Here is a 27,051-nt window from a genome sequence, read left to right on the forward strand (position 1 = left end):
TCCCAAAATGTTTGAGGGAAAAATAGGGATGCACCTTATGCATGAGCAGTAAGTCACAGGAGCAGGGGAGCCCAGCAGACCTCCTGGGCAGCTGCCCTCCCACTTGGGCCTGCCAGCTGCATGGGGTTCCTGCTTGGGAGGAGCTAGGTGGAGTGGCCTCGAGTGAGTGCTACAATCAGAGGAGAGGGCGGTGGTGGGGCTGGTGAGGTAGGTGGCCAAAGCCAAGGCTCGGCCATGGGAAGGAGACTGGGAGCCCCAGGGACCTGCCTGGTTGCCTGTGGGCTAAGCAGCCTCAGGAGCTCCCACTCCACCAGCCATGTTTGTGGCCATCTCCACTGTGGCTTCTGAGACAGCTGGGAGGGAAGGGCTCCCAGGAGAGAGAAGGGGCAGCCTTCAGAGTGGGCAGCTGCAGGCAGGCAGTGCAATGTACATCTTACCAGGGCAGTGTTAGCCCTCCCAAGATACGTCTCTCCCAGCTGAAAGCCAGCTCCTTTCTAGAGGAGCATTTTCCTAAAAGTATAGGCCAAAAATATGGGTGCACATTACATACAGGAGCATGTTTATGCAGCAAAATACAGTACCTTCTAATTAATTGGTAAGATTAATATTATAAATATGGGCTGTGAGATTCTATATTCTATGCTAGATAACAGTCCCACATATAGCTCTGTTGTTCTTACTAAACTAGAGGAAAACATGATTCGTTATTACCAAAAAGCAAATCAATTGTTCCCAAATTATTCCTGGTACTATCTGGGAAAAATTTCTCCTACCTATCTTCATAAACAGATTCCTTCAGTTAAAAAAAAAAAAACCATAAAGTTATTTCTTCAAACATTTTCCCACATGGGCTGATGGCACAATGCCAAAACTTAGTATAATACTGGCAGTTCTCTAAAAGGACAAAAATGATGCAAGTACATAGTTCTATGGATTAATTAAAGAATAAAATTTAAAAATATGTTTAATAAGTTAAAAACTGGCAGACTGTGGTTTTATCTAACCTAAACTAAAAAAAAAAGTCCAAAACAATCTGAGTTATAACTTACAAACAATAAGGTACAAAAACCTAAGTGTTCAGCTTAATGAATTTTACGGTCATGTAACAACATCCAGAAAAGTATATAGAGTGTTTCCAGCACCTAGAAGGTTTCTTCATGCCTCTTTCCACTCAATCAATGTACTCCTAAAGACAGTCACTATTCTAACTTCAAAACAACAGATTAGTTTTGCCTGTATTTTTCAAAACTTCATAGAAACATGTAATCATAACTTAGGTATTCTTTTCTGACTGGAGTCTTTCATTTCACTCACCATTAATCCACCTACTTTTATTTATTTACTTATTTTTTTGGAGACAGGTTCTTACTCTTGTTGCCCTGGTTAGAGTATAGCGGCATCATCATAGCTCACTGCAACCTCACACTCCTGGGCTCAAATGATCCTTCTACTTCAGCCTCCCAAGTAGCTAATCTCTTATTTTTTGTAGAGACAGGGATATTACTCTTGCTCAGGCTGGTTTCAAACTCCAGACTTCAAGTGACCCTCCTAATTTGGCCTCCCAAATTGCTGGGATTACATAGTGGAATAAGCCACTGTGCCAGCCCTCACTCTTTTTCAATAAACAAATTAGTTACTAATATTTACTAAGCCTAATCTTAGCCAAAAGACTGAGAAGCAATAGTTGCCAAAATTTTAAAATAAAGATTAAAAAACAATGGGATTCCTAGCTTTTTTTTAAAAATCAAAGTAATTCCAAATAGGATGCGCAGGCTTTAAAGAGTAATTGTCCCAGGTCAGCGTGGTGGTTCACGCCTGTGAAATCCTAGCACTCTGGGAGACTGAGGTGGGTAGATTGCCAGAGCTCACAAATTCAAGACCAGCCTGAGCCAAAGTGAAACCTCATCTCTAAAAACAGCCAGGTGTTGTGGCGTGCGCCTGTAGTCCCAGCTACTTAGGAGGCTGAGGCAAGAGAATCACTTAAGCCCAAGAGTTTAAGGTTGCTGTGAGCTGTGACACCACAGCACTCTACCGAGGGTGACAAAGTAAGACTCTGTCTCAAAAACAAACAAACAAACAAACAAACAAAAATTTTCCTGTTAGCTTCTAATTTTGACAGACTAGCAATATGAATGATACTCCCAATGAAAATAATGGAAAAAGCTGAATGAAATAGTGAAAATAACTTTCTAAAGACACTGCTGATCTGGTATGAAAGCAAAAGATTCTGGAGAGTTCAAAAATGAAATTTAAATCCAAACCTGCATGGAAAGCAAGTGAGTCCTGAAATCACCTTCTGCCAAGTTTACACAGAAGTCAAAACCCAGTAACCTCACACTTCTGTCCGGATAGCAGTGCGGGCGTAAGAGATAAAGAGCCCCAACCTGAGGAGACCTACATAAAGTTGGAACCCCCAAGGGCTACCCCACACCAGAGGGCGGAGCGGGGCTAATAAGAAAGGGCTGAGTGGTTTTAAACAAAGCCAATAGCAGTAAATATGGGGGAGGAAAAGAGGTCATTTTACAAAGAGAAGATGTGGAGGTAAAAGGGAGGGAAATATTAAAGGTAACTCACATGGGCCCAGCGTGGGTAATTACACATGGTGACACCATCCACTACGGTAAGGGAGAGAGGAAGAGAGGGCTTCAGCAGGCAAGTGACGATAAGTTTATTGTTAGACACTGAGATTTACGCACTTGTTTGACAGCCAAGAAAAAAAGTTCAGAATGCTAGGGATAGAGATGAAGGTTAGGCAACCCCAGTTTGTGCTATTCCTCATCATACGGGAAGTACCAGCAATCACTGAGCACAACAGGCTCTCTGGTGATTTGATGAATGTCTATGCTAACCTTCCAAAAAAATGCAAAATTCAGCATCAAACTTAAATAGCAATCATCAAATTATATGTACATATGTATAAAATAGCTTTCCTCCTATGTAAAGGATCTTTAATGATGCAACTATAAGAATGTTTTCTCTTGCCACCACTCCAATTACTATTAGTCATTGTTTGCACTTAGAATAAACCAGATATTCCTAATTATTGGCTAATGATTAACATTTTCTTCCCTGTGAAATACTGTGATGTTCAGCTCAGAAGGGGTTTTTACCGTCTGTTTCACTAGAACATATTCTTTCAGCTTCTGTCACTGGAAGGTTTTCAGCTTCATCTAAATTTTCTTGTTCCACTGAAAGGTTCAGTTCTTCATCTTGGATCTGATCAGTCACAGTGGGCAAAGGCTCTGGTTCAAGGTGCAAAATCAGGTTTCCTTTCACCTCTTAATAAAGAAATATAGAGACAAATTTCCATTCCAAAATGATTAAAAAGAATTTGATCACAAAATTTTAAAGGCCATCACATAGTAAAATGTGAGGGCCTTTTTCAAAACAGAACTCTTATCAAAACCTGCTTTATCACTACAAATATACTTTCCCACCCAAACATTTAAACACACTATTGAAAGTCTACTGAAAGCATCTTACTCCTGTCTGCATTATACATATCTTCAAAGGCGAATTCCAACTCTCTCTGCCAGTCTTCTTTCATTTCACTGCGTCTGTATGGAAGTTCAACCAGTTGTGGTGGCATTTGTGCTACAGTCTGTCTCCTACGTGCCAGGTCCTCTTGTTGTAGTTGTTTGAGTTCTTTCATTAGTTTCTCTTGATTCTTCAAGAATAAAGAGAACGAATGACAGCTGAATCACAAATTTGTATAGTAACATTAATAACGGGGGAAAGTGGTAGAAATTGTGAGGAGTAGGGCCTTACCGTGCCCCTCATCCTCTGCTATTTGTTCTACCACAAAAAGACAATAATTCATCTATTTATTCAACAAATATCTGCTAAATGCCAGATACCATGTTAAGTGCTAGGGATACAATCTCAACTCTAGCCTACTAGTGAGACCAACAAACAGGTAGTATTATATTAGTAAGTGCTATGAGAGGGTGGTTCAAGAATTATCTACAGTCTTAGTTTTTCTTTCTGAGCAAAGTCATAAAGTTATTTTGTATGTAAGTTGCCACGGCTCCTAACTTTGTTCCAATTCTCCATATATCTGTTTCATATAACCACCAAGACTCAAGACACTTAAGAACCAGACACTTAAGACCAAAACACCAAGGCTTAAGAGAAAATATTTCTTGCTACTTCACACTCTCATGAATCCCCATGATTGAAAGGGGATGTGAATGTATTCCTCTAAGCTTGAAGAGTGTGGCTTATATGAAAGTGTAAGCACAGTGTTTTAGTGAAGTTATCTAACTGAATTTTGGAGGTAGGCCCTAAGAGGGGAATAAAGGAAGATGTCACATTCCCTGGGATAGGGATTTATCAGATAAAAGTGGGTAAAAGAGAATGAGTATGTGGAAGAAAAAACCACTGCCACACAAAGGTATGCAGATAAAGGAATGAGGTATTCAGAGAATATACACTGAGCCTCATAACTAGGGCACGGAAGGCAAGGGCGATTAAAGAAAATGGAAACTGGAGAAGCAGGTAGAGGCCAAATACTAGTGTCCACAGACACGAGCAGAAAACAAGGCCTCAAGGCACAAAAACAGTCTGCAGCAGAAAGGTTCAGACAAGAAAAAGGAAATCCTCTATTAGCAGTGAGATTCGACTATTTTTAACAACTATTCTTATGTAAGTGACATCAAGTCTATAATAAGGTGGAGAAAGCCTGCATAACAAAGTGTTTGTCACTTGGGATAATTTTGTTTTTTGCTATGCCCTGAAAAAGAATTATAAGTGAATTTATTTCACCTATATTAAGATTTTAATCATCTTGTTAAATTAACTTCAAAGTTATTTGAATAAGTATACTATTCTAGCTGACTGAAAGATTGGAATATTATTCTACTTAGATTATATAATAGCAATGACCACTAACCACGACCACTTCCTGGGAACTTAGGAAATTCAAGGCACATTTCTTTTCTAACATCATTTAATCCTTAAAAAATAGATGATGAAACAGAGCTCAGAGAAGCTAAATAATTTGCCTGAGATCAAACAGCTAATTAGTGAAGAAGAGAGGAAAATCCTAGCAGAAAGACTATGGAGCCCACTACTGCTTTTATGGAAGAATCTGTACAATTTATGGCTGCTTTTCACGTGTGTTTTTCTATAGGCTTAAGCTTTAATTGTCAGAATTACTGACAATAATTTAGACATTCAGCTATTATAGTAATAATTCACTCCCAGGATATAAAAGCTAAAAATTTAAGGGAGAAGCTTATGATTTAGTTTAAATTATGTACATAAACTTTTCTAAATATTTAATTCCCAATGAGTTTTTAAGTACTTGTTAGAAACTCATTCCTAAATGGGTGTTTAAAAACACCCACATCACTAGTCAGAATTAAGAATTAGTTCTATGCTACATTTCAGAAGTTAAACACTAAATGAATAAACATGACAGAAGTAAAGGCACAGCCATAAGGCCAGTTTCATGACACATATTTTGCACATCTCTGACAGGCACTTTTTTAAAGCTCCTTGATAGCAGGATCATGACTTTACTTTTGAATCAATGTTCTGCAAAGCCAAAAGCTGCTTTGATCAATAAATATTTAAGGAATTAAAATCCTCAAATTTATATAGCACAAATACAATTAAAAAATTATATTTGAAAAGTGATTAATTTCTTCTCCAGTTCTTCCTGCACTGATTAGAATATTAAACTTTTAATAAATTCATCAGTAAAAGTTTTAGAACAGAGATCGGTGCCTGTGGCTCAAGGGAGTAGGGCACCAGCCCCATATACCGGAGGTGACAGGTTCAAACCCAGCCCTTGCTAAGAACTGAAAGAAAAAAAAAAAAAAGTTTTAGAACAGCAGTAACACTGTGAGAATAGCTTAACAAAACTTCAAACAGGAGGGCAAAGAAAGTTAGGAAATTTAAAATCCTATGAATCAGAGACAGTATTTACAACCCTCCCCACCCTTCTTTGAGCGCATTCACTAATCAGCTCTGCAATGCTATCAGCAAGTCCATCTTTAGTGGTCAGAGAGAATTCAATTCTTACTTGGGCCAGGTGGATCTTTTTCATTGCTTGGAAACCCCGCACATGTGCCTTCTCAAACTGTTGCGTTCTCTCTTGTGCTGCCTGTTTCTGCAGTTCTTCCAATCGTTTTGCTTCTTCTGCAGCAGCCAAATGAGCATCTGGCTAGCAATCAATCAACAACACTTTAGATAATTCTTTTCAGAAGTGTGAAATAACAACTAAAAAATAAAACTTTAAAACTATGTTTTCTACTTAAATTAAATGGTAAGAAGAGTTAATTATCACCAGCACCCATCTATGAAAAGGATCAAATTCTTTGTTCAAAGTTTTACAAGTTGTTCATTTCAAACCAGGTTATGCTCATCCAAACACATTCCTCCATCTTTTTTTTTTTTTGAGGCAGACTCTCTCACTTTGTTGCTCCCACTAGTGTTGTGGCATCACAGCTCTCAGTAACCTCAAATTCTTGGGCTCAAGCAATCCTCTTGCCTCAGCCTCCTGAATAGCTGGGACTAGATGCCAGCCATAACACCTGGCTATTTTTAGAGATGAGGTCCTGCTCTGGCTCAGGCTGGTCTTGAACTTCTGAGCTCAGGCAATCCACTCGCCTCGGCCTTCCAGTGTGCTAGGATTACAGGCTACTGCGCTGGGCACCTCCATCTTTTTTAAGAAAATAAATTCCATTAAATCAATACTGCTTAAAGATAAATACCCACAAATTAGTAGTTAAGAATCTATAAACAGGCTCGGCGCCTATAGCTCAACCGGCTAAGGCGCCAGCCATGTACACCTAAGGTGGCGGGTTCAAATCCAGCCCAGACTCATCAAACAACAATAATGGCTACAACCAAAAAGAGCCGGGCGTTGTGGCGGGCACCTGTGGTCCCAGCTACTTGGGAGGTGGAGGCAGGAGACTCGCTTGAGCCCAGGAGTTGGAGGTTGCTGTGAGCAGTAAAGCCATAGCACTCTACCCAGGGGGACAGCTTAAGGCTCTGTTCTCAAAAAAAAAAAAAAAAAATTCTAAATCTAATCAGGAGTGGAAAATCTTTTTGTTTAGGGAAAAACGAAAACCAGAGAAGCATGTAGAAGCCAAATACTAATTATACTAGCGGAAAATAATTTCCTTGATATGTTGAAATTCTGTTAGATGAAACAATAATTATGACCATGTAAAATTATTAAAGATTTTCAAAGACTGACAAATAGGTAGAGACTGATAGGTAACAAATTGAGAAAGAATACACCAGCCAAACAAGTTTACTAACAATATTATATCTTCTTTAAGCCAGCAAGTATTTATGTAAATCTAAATAACACCAGAACAAAAAGGTTTTTTTTTTTTTTTTGAGACAGAGCCTCAAGCTGTCCCCCTGGGTAGAGTGCCATGGCTTTACAGCTCACAGCAACCTCCAACTCCTGGGCTCAAGCGAGTCTCCTGCCTCCGCCTCCCAAGTAGCTGGGACCACAGGCGCCCGCCACAACGCCCGGCTCGGCTTTTTTTTTGTTGCAGCCATCATTGTTGTTTGGCGGGTCCGGGCTGGGGATTTGAACCTGCCACCTTAGGTGTACGTGGCTGGCGCCCTAGCCGGTTGAGCTATAGGCGCCGAGCCAACAAAAAGGTTTTGATCAAGTCAAAATTATAATCTCAATAGAACTCTTTAGTATATCAACAGGTATAACAATGAAACAAAATAACCTCTAAGAACAGTATTTCAATTCATTTAGGACATAATGTTTTTAAGAAAAAGGTTGCTTATTCACATCTCACGAGGACAAATTAAAAGCAGAATGTTAATCATGGCAAACCAAAATTTTAAGGGAAGGAAAAACTTCAAAATAGCATATAATATGCATGATAACTTATCAGTCCAGACATAATAAATTAAGGATATGAAGAAAATGAAGGGTTAGCAAAAATTTAGGGACCAAAAAATAAATTTTACTCTTACTGACCAAACTTGAAAACAAGATTTTAAAAGAATGTTTTAGTAAAACAATCTTTTATAGATTTGTGTCAATCCAATTAAAAACTTAAATAAAAATATGGTGAAATAATTGTTAGATAACATTTTCAGTACTTGAAAATAAAAGGTATGTGAAATTTGCAAAAATTATGAATCCCAGTCAAGAAATTTTATTTAGACAACATGTTTCTGAAAAAATTTTTCATGAAATATAACCTATGTACACAAAATGGTAAATGATATTAATAAATACACCCCTGTACCTTGTGCATCTCATGTTTGGACAGAAGTCTTTTTAAGTATGATAGAACATGGTAAATTGATGAGGAACTTAACTATTTCAGCTTTACCTTTTACAGCCATTTCTAGGTCTCACAGGAAACAATAAATTGGATCGGATTGGAGAAATACTTTTAGAATGAAAAACACATTTTTTAAAAAGTGCTCAGCTCGGATGCCAGTAGCTCAGTGAGTAGGGCACCAGCCACATCCACAGGCTCAGGCTGCTAAATAACGACAACTGCAACCAAAAATAGCTGGGGATTGTGGCGGGTGCCTGAAGTCCCAGCTACTGGGGAGGCTGAGGCAAGAGAATCACTTAAGCCAGGGAGTTTGAGGTTGCTGTGAGCTACAACGCCAAAGCTCTCTACCCAGGGCGACATAGTAAGACTCTGTCTCAAAAAAAATTGCTATGTAACTGTCATTGACAAAAGAATAGATATGAAGAAAGCCACAGTAATGCAGGACTTTCAAACATATGCACTTTTGTTTAGTCGTATGTATAGAAAGTGACTGTAGCAGAACATGCAGAGAATTACTGACTCTAAGTGGGACGACAGCCGGCCACTTGCATCCCTGTACTTTAGCCAAAGATGTATTTTATAACATACAAGAGATTTTGGAGTTACTTTATCAGGATATTAAAAAAAAATACAATAGCAGCTCTTACGTGTTAAAAAGGCTAACTGGACAAATGAAAACAGTTTCTTTTTTTTCTGCCTTTTTTTTTTTTTTGAGACAGCATCTCTCTCTGTTGCCCAGGATAGAGTATGGTGGCATCAGCCTAACTTACTGCAACCTCAAACTCCTGGAGGTCAAGAGATCCTCCAGCCTCAGCCTATGGAGTAGCTGGGACTACAGGTACACAATGCAACATCTGGCTAACTTTTTCTATTTTAGTAGAGATAGGGTTTCCCTCTTGCTCAGGACAGTCTCAAAGTCCTGAGACTCAAGGGATCTTTCTGCTCAGCCTCACAGAATGCTAGGATTACAGGCCTAAACCACCATGCCAGGCCTGAAAATAGTTTATTTGCAGAAAGCAGCTGAAGAAAACTATTCAAACATTTATACAAGCCGAGCCCAGTGGCTCACCATACCACAGCACTCTATCTCTATCCGGGGCACTGAGTGAGACTGTCCAAAACCAAAAAACACATATACCAATAGAGCAAGTTTTTTTTTTTTGAGACAGAGTCTCAAAGCTTTTGTCCTGGGTGGTGTGCCGTGGTGTCATAGCTCACAGCAACCTCAAACTCTTGGGCTTAAGTGATTCTCTTCCCTCAGCCTTCCAAGTAACTGAGACTACAGGCGCTTGCCACAACACCCAGCTATTTTTTTTTTTTTTTTAGTTGTAGTTGTCATTATTGTTTGGCAGGCCCAGGGTAGATTCGAACCTGCCAGCTCTGGTGTATGTGGCTGGCACCTTAGCCGCTTGAGCTATAGGCACCGAGCCAAAAGCAAGTATTTTTTATATGATATCTGCTGTAAGTATCCCATCATTATAGTTCAGGAAAAATCCTAAATTATTGTGCATGTGATATATGTAATATAAGCTGAGTATAAATGAATTTTATCCTGAAAGCCAAACATTGCTTATCACCTTTTAAATCCCAGGTTTTTAGGACAGTTTTCTCCTAAATGATGGTATGAAGCAACAAATAAAGGAAAATTTTAGAATGTGTACAATCATAAATCTATTTCTGAAAATATTCAGAAGCATCTTATTCAATCAGTACACAAAGCTTTAGTTTCTGGGACTGCTGTCATAAAACTGCTTTGCAGGCTCAACCATGGCTCACTGGTTAGGGTACTGGCCACATAACACGGGAGCTGGGGGGTTGGAACCCAGCCTAGGCCTGCTAAATAACAATGACAACTGCAACAACAACAAAAAAGCTGGGTGTTGTGGTGGGCACCTGTAGTTCCAGCAACTTGGGAGGCTGAGGCAAGAGATTCACGTAAGGCCAAGAGTTTGAGGTTGCTGTGAGTTGTGATGCTACAGCACTCTACTGAGGTATCGGCATAGTGAGACTGTCTCAAAAAACAAACAAAAAAACTGTTTTGTAACTACTGATCCAATCTTCGAGTCCAGAAATTGAAACTTTCAAAAAAGAAAGTTTAATCACTTAATTTTATATCATCACCAGTATCCGACGCCACTGGAGCTAGGAAAAAAAATTTCTTCACCAATCTTAGTTGAAAGGCAATATTTATAATATTGCAAAAATGCAGTAATCACAAAAGCAAGTCAGCAAGAGACCAAAGTTATTCCTATAATGTTGAAATCATAACTTATGATTTTAAATAAATCTCAGATTTATTCTTGTATCTTAGAAATTCATTCTATGATAATGATATTTCATTTTAGGTCTTTTAACTAAATACTGATTTTAAAACTGAATCAGTCAACTAAAATGTGTATTTGCTGCATTCTAAAGTCCATATGAATACTATGTTGAGAAGGTTTATTTTCCTAGTATCCAAATATATCCAACATAAGAAAATTAAAAACCAGTGTCACAAAGAAATAATGATCATACACACTTTCTTTTTTTTTTTTTTTTTTAGTCTGAATCTCACTCTGTTGCCAGGGTAGAATGCTATGGCATCCATAGCTCACAGCAACCTCAAACAACCAATCCTCTTGTCTCAGCCTCCTTTGTAGCTCGGACTACAGGTGCCACCCACAACGCCCTGCTTATTTTTCTGTTTTTAGTAGAGATAGGGTCTCACCCTTGCTCAGGCTGGTCTTAAACTTCAAACTCAAGCAATCCACCCACTTCAGCCTCCAAGAGTATGAGGACTTACAGGCATGAGCTACCCCACCTGGCAGAAATAGCAATTATAATAAGGGTGTATTATTTGTTACTCTTAAGACTAGCAATAATTTTTAAATCATAATATTCTATGCAAACAAGGGTATGGTAAAATGGCCATGGTCCTATGTTGCTGATGCTTTCTTTTTAAAAGGCAATTTAATGGTCTGTATCAAATGTTATAAAATTTGGAACCAGTCATTTCTATTGTCGATGAAAAGGTAGAAGATTATTTTTATTTATTTTGTTTTATTTTTTTGAGAGTGTCACTACGTCTGTCACCCTGGGTAAAATGCTGTGGCGTCGCAGCTCACAGCAACCTCAAACTCTTGGCCTTAAGCAATTCTCTTGCCTCAGCCTCCCAAGTAGCTGGGAGGACAGGTGCCCACCATAATGCCCAGCTATTTTTTTGTTGCAGTTGTCATTGTTGTTTAGCTGGCCTGGGCCCAGTATGAACCGACCAGCCTCGGTGTATATGGCCGGCGCCATAACCTCTGTGCTACAGGCTCCAAGCCAAAATGTACAAGATCATTACGTCTGCATTATTTACAGAAGCACAAAGTGAACCAATGGGTACGTAAATCCTATGATGAAATATGAAGTGGCTATTAAAAATCATATTTTGAAAAATGTGTGTATATGTTTGTACATAACAGCTATAATATTCATTAAAATATTAACTATTCAGTGATGCAATCATTGGCGTTTTTCCTATAGTTTGCACATATGTGTATATGCAAATTTTTCCCAAATAACATGCATTATTTTATGATAAAAAAGATTAAAAATCTGCTGTTTTAACACATTAACTGCCAAAGTAGAAAAATTTTTCTTTTTCCTTGGGGCCATGGTGTTTTATTAGGTTAGGATAGGATAAGAGACATGTGAGATATACCAGGTGGAAATAAAGTTTGTGCAATTTGCTATGTTAAACTATTTTAAATTACACAAGAACTTTATGTCCACCATGTATAGGCTTCATAAGACCCTGTGCTCACAACTAGCATAATTTAAATACAACTCACATGGCAGTTCATGTATTAAAATATAACCATTTAATAGCCAACTATTTTCTTTTATTCATATTAAAATTTCATATACCCGACATGAGAATTCAAAGCCTATTTAAAAGATTTTTAAATCATTATTACTACCATAGGATGGTTAGAATTATTCAGATTTTTAAATCGGTGAACATCATACATAGAACCAAGATATCATTCAATTCAGTGAACACAGAAATAATAAAGTAAGGACATGAACAAACAAATCAATCACCTGCTTTGTGTCCATCTCTCTATTCACAAAAGTGCAAAGGTGATGATAGGTAGAACTATTGGTTTTCACTGCAGAAATTCTCTTTACTTCGATGTTCTGAAAAATGGAACATAAAAAAATACAAGAAAATAGGATAAAAGCATTAATTTTCATTTAAAGTTAAATCCAATACAAAGAAGTAATTTGTATTTCAATATTTCTCATCTGAGATAAGCTAAAATCTTCTCACGATGAAATGTCTTTTTCCCAGAGTTAAATTATTTTAAATTTTAATAAAAGTACCAAATTCACTAATACTTCAAAACATCTTCCAGGTAGCTTTAACATAATCCATGTCTTTTAATCATCTTAATGTCTAAGTTATTTAAAGAGACATTTCATTTTTAAATCTGAATATGAAAGTGCTTATATGGCATGTCAAATCAAATTAAAAGCACTTTGTTATACTTACAGGAAAGCTACATTCACTATTATGTCCTATTTCTTTTCTCTTTTTTTTGTAGTTTTTGGCAGGGGCTGGGTTTGAACCCGCCATCTCCGGCATATGGGGCTGGCGCCCTACTCCTTTGAGCCACAGGTGCCGCCCCCTATTTCATATCTAATCACAAAAATTCTACCTGTAGTTCAAACTACCCTTACTTCTTTTCTCAATGTTTAATGATGTCTTTTGAGTTCTAGTCCTAAAACACTTGCCAATATTTAAATTACACTTACTCCAGAATAAAACAAGTCTCAGAAAAATGAAAGAAAAACTACTTTCCCCCCATCCCTTTCCTATATTTCATCAAAAATGCAAACAGTCCATAACCTGCTACACACTGATGTTTAATTAAAACAACTGAATAAAGAACTTCAGTGTGTACTATGTATTAAAACATTCTAAGGACTCGGCGCCTGTGGCTCAAGTGGCTAAGGCGCCAGCCACATACACCTAAGGTGGTGGGTTCGAATCCCCAGCCCGGGCCCGCCAAACAACAATGATGGCTGCAACCAAAAAATGGCCGGGCGTTGTGGCGGGCACCTGTGGTCCCAGCTACTTGGGAGGCGGAGGTAGGAGACTCGCTTGAGCCCAGGAGTTGGGGGCTGCTGTGAGCTGTGATGCCACGGTACTCTACCCAGGGGGATAGCTTGAGGCTCTGTCTCAAAAAAAAAAAAAAAAAAAAACCATTCTAGGCATTGTGAATGTTACTGAAAAGTAAAATAAAATAAAAGCTCCTGCCTTCAAGGAGCTCAGAATAAGTTTTAACAACTACAGGTTCTAACAATTAGGGAAAAATTAAAATAATAAACCAAAATGATGCACAAATAAATGCTAACATTTCCACTGAGTCTCCTCTATACTATATCCTAGCTGTCCCTTAACTTCTCTGTCCCTCATCTTTCCCAAGAAAAGAAGGTATATAGCTATCCCTATATCATATATCATTGTGACAATTATTGTGGGAATTAATTGATATATGAGAAAACATTTACAATGTTATAAAATGGCAATACTGACATGATAAATTCTTTTTTTTTTTTTGAAACGGAATTTCACTTGGTCACCCTCAGGACAGTGCCTACCATCATAGCTCACAGCAACCTCAAACTCTTGGACTCAAGCGATTCTCTTGAGTCAGCCTCCCAAGTAGCTAGGACTACAGGTTCCCATCACAACGCCCAGCTATTTTTAGAGATGGGGTCTTGCTCTTGCTCAGGCTGGTCTCAAACCTCTGAGCTGAGGCAATCTACCTGCTTCAGCCTCCCATAGTGCTAGGATTACAGGCGTGAGCCACCACACCAGGCCCTAGAGATTTTTTTTTCTCTTTTTTTTTTGTAGAGACAGTCTCACTTTATTGCCCTTGGTAGAGTACCGTGGCATCACACAACTCACAGCAACCTCCACTCCTAGGCTTAGGCGCGTCTCTTGCCTCAGACTCCCAAGTAGCTGGGACTCCAGGGGCCCATCACAACACCTGGCTATTTTTTTGTTGTAATTTGGCCAGGACTGGGTTCGAACTCACCACCCTTGGTACGTGGGGCAGGCACCCTACCCACTGAGCCATAGGCGCTGCTCTGAGATGATAAATTTAACACAAGCTTGAAAGGGAGAAAATTTAATAAGCTGAGAATTAATCAAAGATTTACTTGTAACATACATGAGTATGGGATGAAGTCACAAAACAAAATCAGAGATGGTAATACACATTAGATAAGAATGTTTCACTCTCCAAAAGAATCTTAATAGTTTTTAAATCATGCCTTTAAAAAATTAACTATAGGCTTCTTGACAAAGTACAGAAGAAAACAAATCTGCAAAATTATGCAATTTAACATTAAAATGTAATTCAGTTTACATTCAACTTTAAAATACCAGAATAGAGGCAATTACATAGATTGAATTTGGAACCCATGCAAAATTGGGATCAGTCTGAGATTTAAATTACCACCAATCCTTATCAACTATAACATTATCTCTAGTGAAATTCACTTAAGTACTTACTCCAATACATACTCATGCTGGAAGAGTTAGGATGGTTTGTTAATGATTTAAAAATCACTTGGTTTACCTCCTGTGTGTGTGTTTTTTTTTTTTTTGAGACAGAGCCTCAAGCTGTCACCCTGGGTAGAGTGCGGTGTGCATCACAGCTCACAGCAACCTCCAACTCCTAGGCTCAAGTGAGTCTCCTGCCTCCACCTCCCAAGTAGCTGGGATTTACAGGTGCCCACCACAATGCCCAGCTATTTTTGGTTGCAGCCATCATTGTTGTTTGGAGGCCTGAGCTGGCTTCGAACCCATCAGCTCAGGTGTATGTGGTTGGTGCCTTAGCCACCTGAGCCACAGGCACCGAGCCCTTCCTGTGTTTTATCTTCCAGTGTTAATTTTGCTGCATGGTAACTATTTCTAGTCTTATCTATGCAGGTACAGGGCAAAACCAGCCCTCTGAGGTACCTGCGATTGGCTCACATAGCAAAGGAAAAGAAGAAAAAAAAGGCCAGGGCTAGTGGCACATGCCTGATAGGTCTAGCTCCCACCCAAGAAGCTGAGGTGGGAGGATGCTTGAGCCCATGAGTTCAAGGCAGCACTGCACTATAACCACAATGGTCAACAACCACTGCATTCCAACCTGGGCAACACAGCAAGGCCAAATCTCTTCTTAAACAACAACAACAAAGAGCATCCTCAAGAGAAGAAGTTCTATGACTACAAATAAAACAAAGTTAATTTTCTCCTACATCTGGCGAACTATCTCTGAAGGCAGTGCAGAAAAGATGAAGTAGTATGTCTTTAATATGTACAATATAATACAGAAGATGCCTACTATATGATTAAGTCTTTATAGTATCCTGGGGGTTTCAACGCAAACTGTTCTTTAAAAGTCTTACGAAAAAATTATGGTTGTTTACATTTGTAGACTTTAGTGTCTAAATAGTTCACTTAAACAGAGTGAGCTCTGAAAGGTATATTCATGGGAAGCTATGTGTCACAGTAAAAAGATCATTTTGAGTTTTACAGAATTAGTCTGACCTTGACATAAACTTAGTTATCTATTCGATGACTTTGGTCAGTTAATTAGCCCCTGACTTTCAATTTTCCTCATTTGTGAAACAGGAATTATATCACCATGCAGTAATAATTGGTGATTAAATGAGATATGAATTTAAAAAGCCAGTACCATTACAATCTTCTTTTTAAGGCAGAGTTTTACTTTGTCACCTGGGCTAGAATGCCATAGGATCAGCCTCATTAACAGCAACCTCAAACTCTTAGGCTCAAGTGATTCTCCCGCCTCAACCTTCAATGTAAGTGGAACTATAGGTGTGTACCACCATGTCCAGCTAATTTTTCTATTTTTAGTAGAGATGGGTCTCACTTTGCTCAGGCTGGTCTCAAACTCTTGACCTCAAGTGATTCTCCTGCCTCAGTCTCCCAGAGATTACAGGAGGGAGTACACAATAACTACCCTCTTTACCAGGTAAATAGTTCTCTCAGAAGAAAATTTAGTTAACAAAAAAAGAACCAGGACTCTGGAGATTCCAGAAGTGGGACAGGGTAAGTACATAGTGTGCCTAGGTCATCTGCTGGGCCAGAGAGCAAGGACATACTCATGTAGTAATGAGGATACAGAGCAAACTCTCCTACTGACCTGATTTCAGACATTATAAACGTCAGCCAGAATAAAAAGAATGACTATGACTATGTAACACTGAATAAATAAAAATCCACAAATCCACAGTGATATTCACAGAAAAGCAGAGAATAACACATTTACCACCAATGGTATTGATTACTATACCACCCCTGTACTCTGAACATTGTAGGGGGAAATGAAGAATTATGTCTGTCTTAAGATTACTTGGGAATTAAAAAGGGAACTATTTGATGGTGATCTCTTGTAGTCACCACCATAACCAGATGATCAAACTTAGCATTATTAATAGGGGAGCAATCTTCCATTTTATGCCTCCTAATTGATGCAATAAACTATATGGCAGTGTCTATGCAGTATCCCTGCCCAAGCATAATCAAGCCTTTAAACCTCTAGTTTAATGAAAATGCAGGATACCATGTGCAAACAGTGAGACAAAGGCAGAACACGAGAAACTAACCTGTCTCTTCAGAAAGTCTGAAAAAAGCTTGAGGTGGAGGAAATAATTCAGGGGTGTCAAACCCACAGGCCCTGGGGACCTTTTTTGCTTATCTGTGGTGTTGGATATCGCAAAAAGTATGCACAGATTGTTCTGCTAATCAGCTTTCATTAGAGTTTATGTATTTAATGTGTGGCCTAAAATAACTCTTATTCTTTCAATGGGCAACAGAGAAAAAAAAAAGGTTGGACACCCCTGTTTTAGATTTAAAGAGACCAAAGAGACAGAACAAGCAGAAGCAATGTTGTGAATCTGGACAAGACCCTGGTTTTTAAAAAAGAAAAAAAATAAATAAGACAATTTAGAGAGAACTAGAATTTTCATTATGAACTGAATAGTAGTGGTGGTAAAGAATTAATGTTAATTTCCTTAGCGAGATAATGGTATTGGGGTTGTGTAAGATAATATCCTTATTCTTTTTTTTTTTTTTAGACAGAGTCTAAAAAACTGTTTTTTTACAGCTGTTTCGGTGAGTTGAGGGTATTTACTACTTTTGTTTTATGTATAATTCTTTTTTTTGAAAACCAACACTTTTAAAAAACTAATTTCTGCTTTAATTTTTTAGATGATCTCTAAATCACAAAAGCATACATTTTACTCACATAAAGAAATAGATTCCTCTCATTACTTTATAACTTATACAAATGTATTAACTTATCCGAACCTTAATTTCTTTATTTGTGAAAAGGTAACTATTTAAAATGAGCCACATCCAGCATGTGGAAAAGTCTATAGGACAAATAACCTAGTTTTTATTTCTTTTTACCCAATAAATAAAGGGCATTTTTAAAAAGGCAGAACTAGGCTCGGCGCCTGTGGCTCAAGTGGCTAAGGCGCCAGCCACATACACCTAAGGTGGCAAGTTCGAATCCAGCCCAGGCCACCAAACAACAATGACAGCTGCAACCAAAAAAATAGCCAGGCGTTGTGGCAGGCACCTGTGGTCCCAGCTACTTGGGAGGCTGAGGCAGGAGACTCGCTTGAGCCCAGGAGCTGGAGGTTGCTGTGAGCTGTGGTGCTCACAGCACTCTGCCCAGGGGGATAGCTTGAGGCTCTGTCTCAAAATTTAAAAAAAAAAAAAAAAAGGCAGAACTATAAATAGTTTCATAAGAAACCAAAACTATTATAGTTTTTCAAACAACACAATTTTTTTAACACAACTGGAGAAGGCTGAACACATACTTGGTGTTAGATGATATTGGTAACAATATTAGTTTTAGGCTAAAAAAAAGTCCTTATCCATCAGAGAAATACATACTAAAGAATTTACAGGTAAATAAGGATTATTTTAAAATACTCTAGTGGTTCTGTACAATTAAAAATTAAGTTTAAACAAATGACAGTTATTTTTACCTCCAACGAATTCTAACAGTAAAGAAGAATTACCATAACCTAGTACCTCTTAACACTCAGAGAAATTTACCTCAAACAGAGGTGGAGGAGGAGGGGGCAGACTTGTAATTTTGGCAGACCTCTCTTTTTCCACCATCAGTGCTTCCTTTCGAGCTTTTATACGCCTTAAAAACAAGAGATGGCAGCAATTAATCACTCTGTAGTCATATCACACAGTACAACTCTCATGGTTAAAAAATAAAAGTCATGGAATCTCAAGAAATCTTCCAGTTTGATCCCACAGGCTTGGTATGCTGTTTAATAAAGGGCAAGCGTCTATACACAGTGGGCATGTCAGAGGATGTTTACCAGCTGAAAGAGGCATATCCAAAGGCACAAAGCTCTACAGTGGGTGCCAAGCCAACAAACATACAATATTCTTTAGTATAGAAGAGTTAAGAGCAACCTACTAGAAATGTTGATAAAAATGGGCCATTGTATAAAATCACCACTAGTAACAGGGCCCTTAATTTTTACAACATGCAAAAAATACTAATGACTTCCACAGTCTACACAACTTTTTTTTTTTTTTTTTTGAGACAGAGTCTCACTTTGTCACCCCAGGTAGAGTGTCGTGGCATCACAGCTCACAGCAACCTCAAACTCTTGGGCTGAAGCAATTCTTACCTTAGCCTCCCAAGTAGCTGGACTACTGGTGCCCACCACAATGCCTGGCCAGTTTTAGAGATGGGGGTCTCACTCTTGCTCAGGCTGGTCTCAAACTCCTGAGCTCAGGCAGAGGTTGGCTTCCCAGAGTGCTAGGATTACAGTCATGAGCCACCACCCCCCACCCTACATAACCCCTTTTGATGTTCTTAATTACTCCTTCATTTCTTTTCTATGTCAGAGATGGATTATGGTTGAAGTGCACTATAAACTAGCCATACATTTCTCCAGAAACTTAGTAATTGCTGCTAAACTAGCTATGTTGAAACCATAACTAGAGAGAAAGCTCCTTAATTACTATGTTCACCTAAGCAAAATCACTTTCCCCATCACATTATTTTTTTTATTAAATCATAGCTGTGTACATTAATACTGTCATGGGATACAGTGGGCTGTTTTTATATAGAATTTGAAATATCTTCATCAAACTGGTTAACAGCCTTCATGTCAGGTGAGATTCAGCTCACCACACTTGGCCAGTAGGAAAAGGTGCTATGGAGATGCCATTTTTGAAGTTTCACAATATATCTGCTTCCTGACTGGCTGCCCAGCCTCAGCTGTCCTGTTCTAGATGGCACCTCTCTCTGCCCTCCAAATTTGGCACAGGAGTCCACGGGTCACCAGATTTTCCACTCAACTCCTAGTTTCCCCTTGAACTGAAAATTGTAATATTTCACGGGGAAGGGACTGGTTGCCACTGGCGCTGGCCACTTTAGCGCCTCAGCACAGACTTTTCCATCAGTCTCCGTGAGGGAGGGACTGGTTGCTGCTGTCGCTCTCAGCACCACAAAGACTTCACACTTTCTACAAAACACCCAAACTCCCCACAAATTGGGAATAGTAGTCCTCCGTGAGGGAGGGGTGATTGCTGCCGCCTCAGGTCACGGGCCAAAGCGGCTGGCACTGCTTTAGCTGTGGCGCCAAGTTTTCTCTGGCAGATGCTGCGGTGCTGGGTTACAATTCCAGTCCAGCAATCCACCTCTTTGCTGCACACCCTGTGTTGCCTATCTCTGCCAACAGTCCACGCAGGGAAAGATCCAGCCCCCTCACTCTCACCTGAAACCGCGCGGAGAGTTGATCCAGAGATGCATCCCCTCTGCCAGCTTGCTCTGCCCCCTGCATTTTTAAACCAAGTTTAACAAATGGAATGGATGTACTACATGACTTTTCTTTATTATATGCTTACAAACTATCCTATGTAGCCTCTACTTCCAGCCATGTCAGTTTCAGCTGAGACTATGATAACAATTATTATTACTTTACCAGGATTTTTGGTTCATTAATACTTCTCTTTGATGTTTCTGTACTTTCAGTGCCTCTTTATGCCTCAGATCTGCTTTTCTTTTCCTTTCTGCTGTCCTCCACGCCAGTGCCTCCAAATCAGGTTCCTAAAAACATACATTACTTAAAATGTCATGTTAAACTGTTAATAGAAAAGCATCTATTTGATATAAAAAATGACCTTTCAGATTCGGCACCTATAGTTCAGTGGTTAGGGCGCCAGCCACATACACCAAGGCTGGTGGGTTAGAACCTGGCCAGGGCCTGCTAAACAACAACAACTACAACAAAAAAGTAGCAGGGCATTGTGGCAGGTGCCTGTAGTCCAGCTACTTGGGAGGCTAAGGCAAGAGAATCCTTGGAGCCCAAGAATTTGAGGTTGCTATGAGCTGTGATGCCATAGCACTCTACTGAGTGTGATATAGTGAAACTGTCTCAAAAAAAAAAAAAGAAAAGAAAGAAATGACCTTTCAATTTTGTCTCCCTCTTCTTACATACTATAGCAGTAATGATACTATTGATGGGGACAAACACACACATTTTAAAGTAGGCCAAGCACAGTGGCTCATGCCTATAGCAGGAGGATCGCTTAAGGCCAGGAGTTTGAGACCAGTTTAAGCCAAATAACAAGACCCTGCTTTTACAAAAAAATGTAAAAATCATCCATGCAGGGTGGCACAAACCTACAGTCATAGCTGCTTGAGAGGCTGAGGATCACTTGAGCTCAGAAATTCAAGGTTATAGAATACTAACATTACATCAGTCCACTGGAGCCTAGGTGACACAATGAGATATTGACCCTTAAAAAAAAAGTCAATGTAATCATTTACCATATTATTATAATAATAAATATAATATCAAACTACTTAGGACAGGGTCAAACTGTCAAAGAGTCCATTTAAGTTGAAATGCCAAATACATAGTAACAGGGTAGGTCCCCAGGTAAGGCAAAAATTGTGAAAGTAGTATTCAATGACAGAGGTTTGACACCACTGTGACAAGAGTCTGATACTGCACTAAAGCACAAAGTGAATGGTGGCACACATAAAGCTATAAAATTCTGAGATCAGAACTTAAGGCTATTACTAAAAATACAGACTAAAACCAGAGATCAAGACCCAGATTGCCATATTCTTTAAAGATACTTCAGTAAATCACAATTAACAAAATAAAGTCAGAGAGCAGTCTTAAATATTAAGTTCTACTTTGTCTTTCTAAAAGTTATCAAAGAATTTTTGCTACTTGTCAATGAAATCTAAGTATATATACATTCAACCATAATGATATTGCAATGGAAAATCTGAATTCATACCACTGGATCTGTCTAAAATGCTTGAGATGAACAGCTTCTGATTCAGAAGGCTATTTTATTTACACAGTTAAGTCCCAGGAGAGAATAAGGCTAATTTAAATATTATAGGATGATAGAAGATAGATTTTGACATGGATTTTACTTGACAAGACTCTTACTAGGAAATGAACTTACTATTATTCTCAACTTGTATTAAACTGATTACAAAAATACACCCCTCACACTGCCCCAAACAAATTCTACACATGAAAACATTTTATCTTGCTTCTACAACTGACTTTTTAACTAATGTCATTGCCACAATCAGACAGTCAAATAAGTTCTCACTCACATTTTCTTTGGCCTGTTGATGTCCTTCTCCCATACTTCTTAAACTTGCCAAATATAGTTTTTCCAAGTTCTGTATTTTCTGAGTTTGTGATTCTTCCCATTCTGCTCTTAGCTCCTCTGCCAAACGAGTGAATTGCTGATTCCGCCTCTGTTTTACATCTTCTCTTATCTGTAAGGCGATATCTCTTTCTTGTTCTCTAACCTAAAGAATGTACATTTGACCATATGAAAGGAGGTTTTTTGTTTCGTTTTGTTTTTTTAAAGAGCCCAAAAAGTTAAGAATGGCTTAAACTTTTTTGAAAAGCTATTTGGAATGGCTCGGCACCTGTGGCTCAAGTGGCTAAGGCTCCAGCCACATATACCTAAGATGGTTCGAATCCAGCCTGGGCCCGCCAAAACAACAATGATGGCTGCAACCAAAAAATAGCCAGGCGTTGTGGTGGGCGCCTGTTGTCCCAGCTACTTGGGAAGCTGAGGCAGGAGATTCACTTGAGCCCAGGAGTTGGAGGTTGCTTGTGAGCTGTGATGCTACAGCACTCTACCCAGGGGGACAGCTTGAGGCTCTGTCTCAAAAAAAAAAAAAAAAGAAAAGAAAACCTATTTGGAAACAGTAACTCCAATTTCTCTTTAGGTCTATCACTTCTCCTGAATATTCAGCTTATAGTACAAGGGATATGTAATGTAGAAAAAGTAAAAATCTCTACTTCCAAAGTCCAATAACTGATGACCTTTTTTTTTTTAACATCCAAAGCATTAATGAGACTGTTATTATCATTCTAGTAACCTAGAATAAGCTAAAATGATAAAACAAAATTCAACAAAATCTATAGAGTAGAGGAATAAAAACAGAACCAGAGGGTGGTGTCTGTGGCTCAAAGGAGTGAGGTGCCGGCCCCATATGCCGGATTCAAACCCAGCCCTGGCCAAAAAAAACTGCAAAAGAAAAAAAAAGATAGAACCAGATCAGAACCTCACTTCTATGGTATATCACCACTGATTCTAGACAGAACAGTACTAAAACATGCTTCACAAAGACTTAACTTCTTGCTTGTAGAAAAGAATAATTTACAACTTCCTAATAAATTTGTTTCAGCAGGTAATACTCTTTTTTTAAAAAGAGACAGAGTCTCATTATGTCACCCTTGGTAGAGTGCCATGATATCAAAGCTCACAGCAACCTCAAACTTGGGCTTAAGAGATTCTCTCGCCTCAGCTTCCTAAGTAGCTGGGACTACAGGCACCTGCCACAATGCCCGGCTATTTTTTGTTTCAGTTGTTTAGCTGTCCCGGGCCGGGTTTGAACCTGCCAACCTCGCTGTATGTGGCTGGCACCCTACTCACTGAGCTACAGGCACCTCCTCAGCCCATTTTTCAAATGTTCCAAAACTTGTTAAAACACAAGAACCAGAGCTCTTGTCCAGCCAGAAAAAGTTTTAAAATACAACATTTAGAAAATCCTAGTGTAAAAAAATACAAATTTGGGGAAGGCAAAGAATTCAAAACTTTATTTTCAATAAATCTTACCTGTAGCAATCTTAGTTTTCGTCTTCTATCATAATCTTCCTTCAAAATGAAGGCTTCCTCGTTAGGACTCAACCTTAGCTTGCCAGCATTCACTACTTTTCTTTTCATTTCTGTATACTTTATATATGAAGATTCTGAATTTTTAAAAAAGAGAAGTGCTTATAAGGTTATATACCATGAAAACAGGGCAGCAAAGATTAGTTTTTAAGATTCATATACTCTTTGACATTTAAAGGGCTATATACGCAAGGAAATCATTTGGGTAAATAATGTACAATTAGCAATTGTGAATTTAGCACTACTTTAAATCTTTATTTATTTATTGTACAGACGAGGGTCTCACTATGTTGCCCAAGCTGGTCTCCAACTCAAATTTAGCACTAATATCAGTGGTACTTTGATGGGAAGGAGGCATTCTCGAATTACTCCGAAAAGATTTTCCCCGTCTACAGCAGATCTTTTACCAAGAACATCTAGGTAAACAATAATCTGACTTATTCCTGCCTGGCATTTCCAGAATTTACTTGGCTTAAATGTAAAATAGCACAAAGACTTAAAAAGATGTGATACCACAGGATAAGTATTTTCACAACTACAATTTAACACTTTAAAATTTCAATAACTTGTTCATAACCAGCAAGGCTCCTCTAATTTCAAGGTCCCCTGGTCCCTAGACTGAACTTGATCACCTGTATCTCATGAAATCACATCAACCTCATGTTCTATATTCTGCAGTAAACATTTCTTCAATAATTACAATGATGCAATTTTTAAATGAATGACCATTAAAAATCCCTTGTAGAAGGCTGAGCGCCTGTACCTCAATGGTTAGTGTGCCAGCCTTGTATACCAGAGGAGGCAGGTTGGAACCCAGCCAGGGCCTGCTAAACCAAAAAAAAAAAAAAAAAAAAAAATCCCTTGTAGAAGAATAATTGTTTGGATGTGTCACGGGTTTTGATTCTCAGATCTAGTCTATTGCTACTGTTTATGCGTGAGTGTTCTCACTCTGCTTTCTAGATTTTAACAGGTCCTATTTGGCGGAATGTGGTAAGAAGAAATAGAAAAAATATACAAATATATAGTTTCATTTTAAAACTTTCCTCAAGTAATTCTGATATTAACTTGTTTCCATTGTCATCATTTCTAAAAATTACGACATTTAACATCCAAGGTACTAATGGGACTGCTTTGATTCCATGGTTATATAACCATTTTACCTAAGACATGTCACCGTGTCTCAGAACTCCTCAATGACCAGGCATGCAAAATGGGTTATCTTTCTGGAACTAGCTTAAGCCCCATGTCCATTAGGAAGCTGTCCTCTAGTAATTCTTTTTTTTTTTTTTTTGAGATGGAGTCTCACTCTGTCACCCTTAGTAGGTGCCATCTCTCTCTATATACCACATCTCACAGCAACCTCAAACTCTTGGGCTTAAGTGATTTTCTTGCTCCACCTTCCCAAGTAGCTGGGACTACAGGTGCCACAATGCCTGGCTAATTTTTTTTTTAAGAGATGGGGGTCTCACTCTTGCTCAGGCTGGTCTTGAACTTGTGAGCTCAGGTAATCCGCCTGCCTAAACTTCCCAAGAACTGGGATTATAGGCTTGAGCCACCATGCCGGGCACAGTAATTCTTGTTCTACTCACTCATTCACTCCTGACCTGGCCACCTATAAGGCATATTACCTACATGTTTTTATGGGGACTAATTTTACATTGTCCTGGTATTACTTCTAGTTTTTCAATTACAGTTTGTCTCTTCCAGCTAGATTCCTAACAATTGAAAAATGATGGCTACAGTTTTTTAAAAACTTTAATATTCAAATAAATGTAACAAATTACTTCCAGGTAGTATCTCACCTACTATGGATGAATACTGTTTCCAATCAAGTGTAAAAAGAATAGGATCTGAGAGACTGAGGGACTACCTAATAGGGACTACATAAGCTCAGAGAGACCAGATACAGTCTCACTGTTTCATGTCCATAGCATAAAAATAGTGTCTTGCACATAAGTAGGTACTTTAGTGTGTTGCACGAATGAGTCAATCAGCAAGTTAATTCCTGTACAGTGCTACACAGAATACAGTACAGTGCTATACAGTCATTACTATTATCTCCTATAGGACTCTAGCATCAAAAAGGAATTGCTTGCTTTTAAAAACCTACTCATCCTACTCATTTGATACAAGACTCTAGCAAGGGCAGGGAAAGTGCTGATTATTCTATTATATATATTTAGATACAAAGGCCTCTTGGTAACACATGAAGTACCTGCCCTCGGTGACAATATCTAGAGGCAGAGCCAAGGGAAGAATGTGGTTTCCTTATTCCAAATGGCTCCTAACTTGCTGACGTACTAACACATGTGGAGTAAGAAACATTTATTTAAGCTGTTGTTTTTTGCAAGTGAGGACCGAAAATCAGGGAAGAACCAAATAAAGTAGAAAAATAAGCAAGATTATAGTCTTCACAATGTACCTTTATTAATGTGCCTGAAGGTCTAAAAATTCACTCATATTCAAACTATTAAAACTAATTCCTTGGGGCCGGCGTGGTGGTTCATGCCTTAATCCTAGCACTCTGAGAGGCTGAGGCAGGTGGATTGCTTAAGCTCATGAGTTCAAGACCAGCCTGGCCAAAAGCAAGCTCCCATCTCTAAAATATATCTAGGTGTTGTGGCAGGAGTCTGAGGCAAATGAATTGTTTGAGCCCAGGAGTTTGAGGTTGCTGTGAGCTATGACAACATAGCACTCTATCCAAGGTGACAAAAGTGAAACTGTCTCAAAAAAAAAACAAAACAACTAATTCCTGATGAATGTCATAAACATAATTATCACTGACTGAAAAAAAAAAAGCCAGACACAAAAGACTATTCCATTTACACGCAGTTCATTAAAAAGCAAGACTAATCCATGATGAGAGAGGTGAAAATAGGAGTTACCTTTCTAAAGGTTATTAACTAGGAGAGGGCCCAAGGAGACCACTGGAATGCTGGGGATAGTCTATATTTTGATCTGCATGATGGTTACACAGGTGTATACATAAGAATGCCTCAAATGATACACTTAGATTTCTGTATTTCATATAACAGGAAAATCTACAATTTTTTTTTCAGATTCTTCTGGATATCTATCATCTCATGCCAGAGGACTATAGAAAAACATATACATTTATTACTTTCAACTCCTAAGATATAACAGAATAACTATTTTGTGTATAATTTAAAAGAATTTTAAACTTACTTGTAAACAATTTCAGACTTCAAATTCTCATATACCCTTTCCCCAACTTCTCCAAAGTTAACATCTTAGATAACCATAATACAGCGATTAAAACAAAAAAATTAACCTTAGCACAATACTTTTTATTTTTACTTTTGTAGACAGAGTCTCTGTCACCTGGGCTAAAATCCAGTGGCGCCATCAGTTCACTGCAACCCAAAACTCTGGGCTCAAGTGATCTTCCTGCCTCAGCATCCTGAGTAGTAGGGACTATAGGCGCATGCCACCACACCTGGCTAATTTTTTTTATAAAGATGGGGTCTCCTTTTTTCTTATGACAGTCTTGAATTC

The 27,051-nt window shown here is 38.6% G+C and overlaps 1 protein-coding gene across 8 annotated transcripts in view; it reads right to left on the reverse strand.

The window, feature by feature from the left end:
- Window positions 1-27,051, reverse strand: part of CEP295 (centrosomal protein 295) — a 60,132-nt gene that overhangs the window by 31,196 nt on the left and 1,885 nt on the right. For 5 of the 8 annotated variants that reach the window (XM_023511494.1, XM_023511483.1, XM_023511490.1 and 2 more), the window contains exons 1-8: window positions 23,479-23,603; window positions 21,956-22,156; window positions 20,295-20,419; window positions 18,397-18,490; window positions 12,345-12,440; window positions 6,029-6,169; window positions 3,484-3,667; window positions 3,111-3,278 (exon numbers count right to left, since the gene is read on the reverse strand). In XM_023511494.1, coding sequence (XP_023367262.1) covers window positions 3,111-3,278; window positions 3,484-3,667; window positions 6,029-6,169; window positions 12,345-12,440; window positions 18,397-18,490; window positions 20,295-20,419; window positions 21,956-22,156; window positions 23,479-23,586 — 1,117 coding nt within the window. In that variant the 5' untranslated portion in view covers window positions 23,587-23,603. Of the gene's footprint in view, window positions 1-3,110; window positions 3,279-3,483; window positions 3,668-6,028; window positions 6,170-12,344; window positions 12,441-18,396; window positions 18,491-20,294; window positions 20,420-21,955; window positions 22,157-23,478; window positions 23,613-27,051 lie in introns of those variants that run through there. The other 3 variants (XM_023511498.1, XM_023511496.1, XM_023511500.1) reach the window with 3 other exon arrangements.

Source organism: Otolemur garnettii, unplaced genomic scaffold (genome assembly GCF_000181295.1).
Source record: "Otolemur garnettii isolate 467f Iridium unplaced genomic scaffold, OtoGar3 scaffold00001, whole genome shotgun sequence".
Lineage (NCBI taxonomy): Eukaryota > Metazoa > Chordata > Mammalia > Primates > Galagidae > Otolemur > Otolemur garnettii.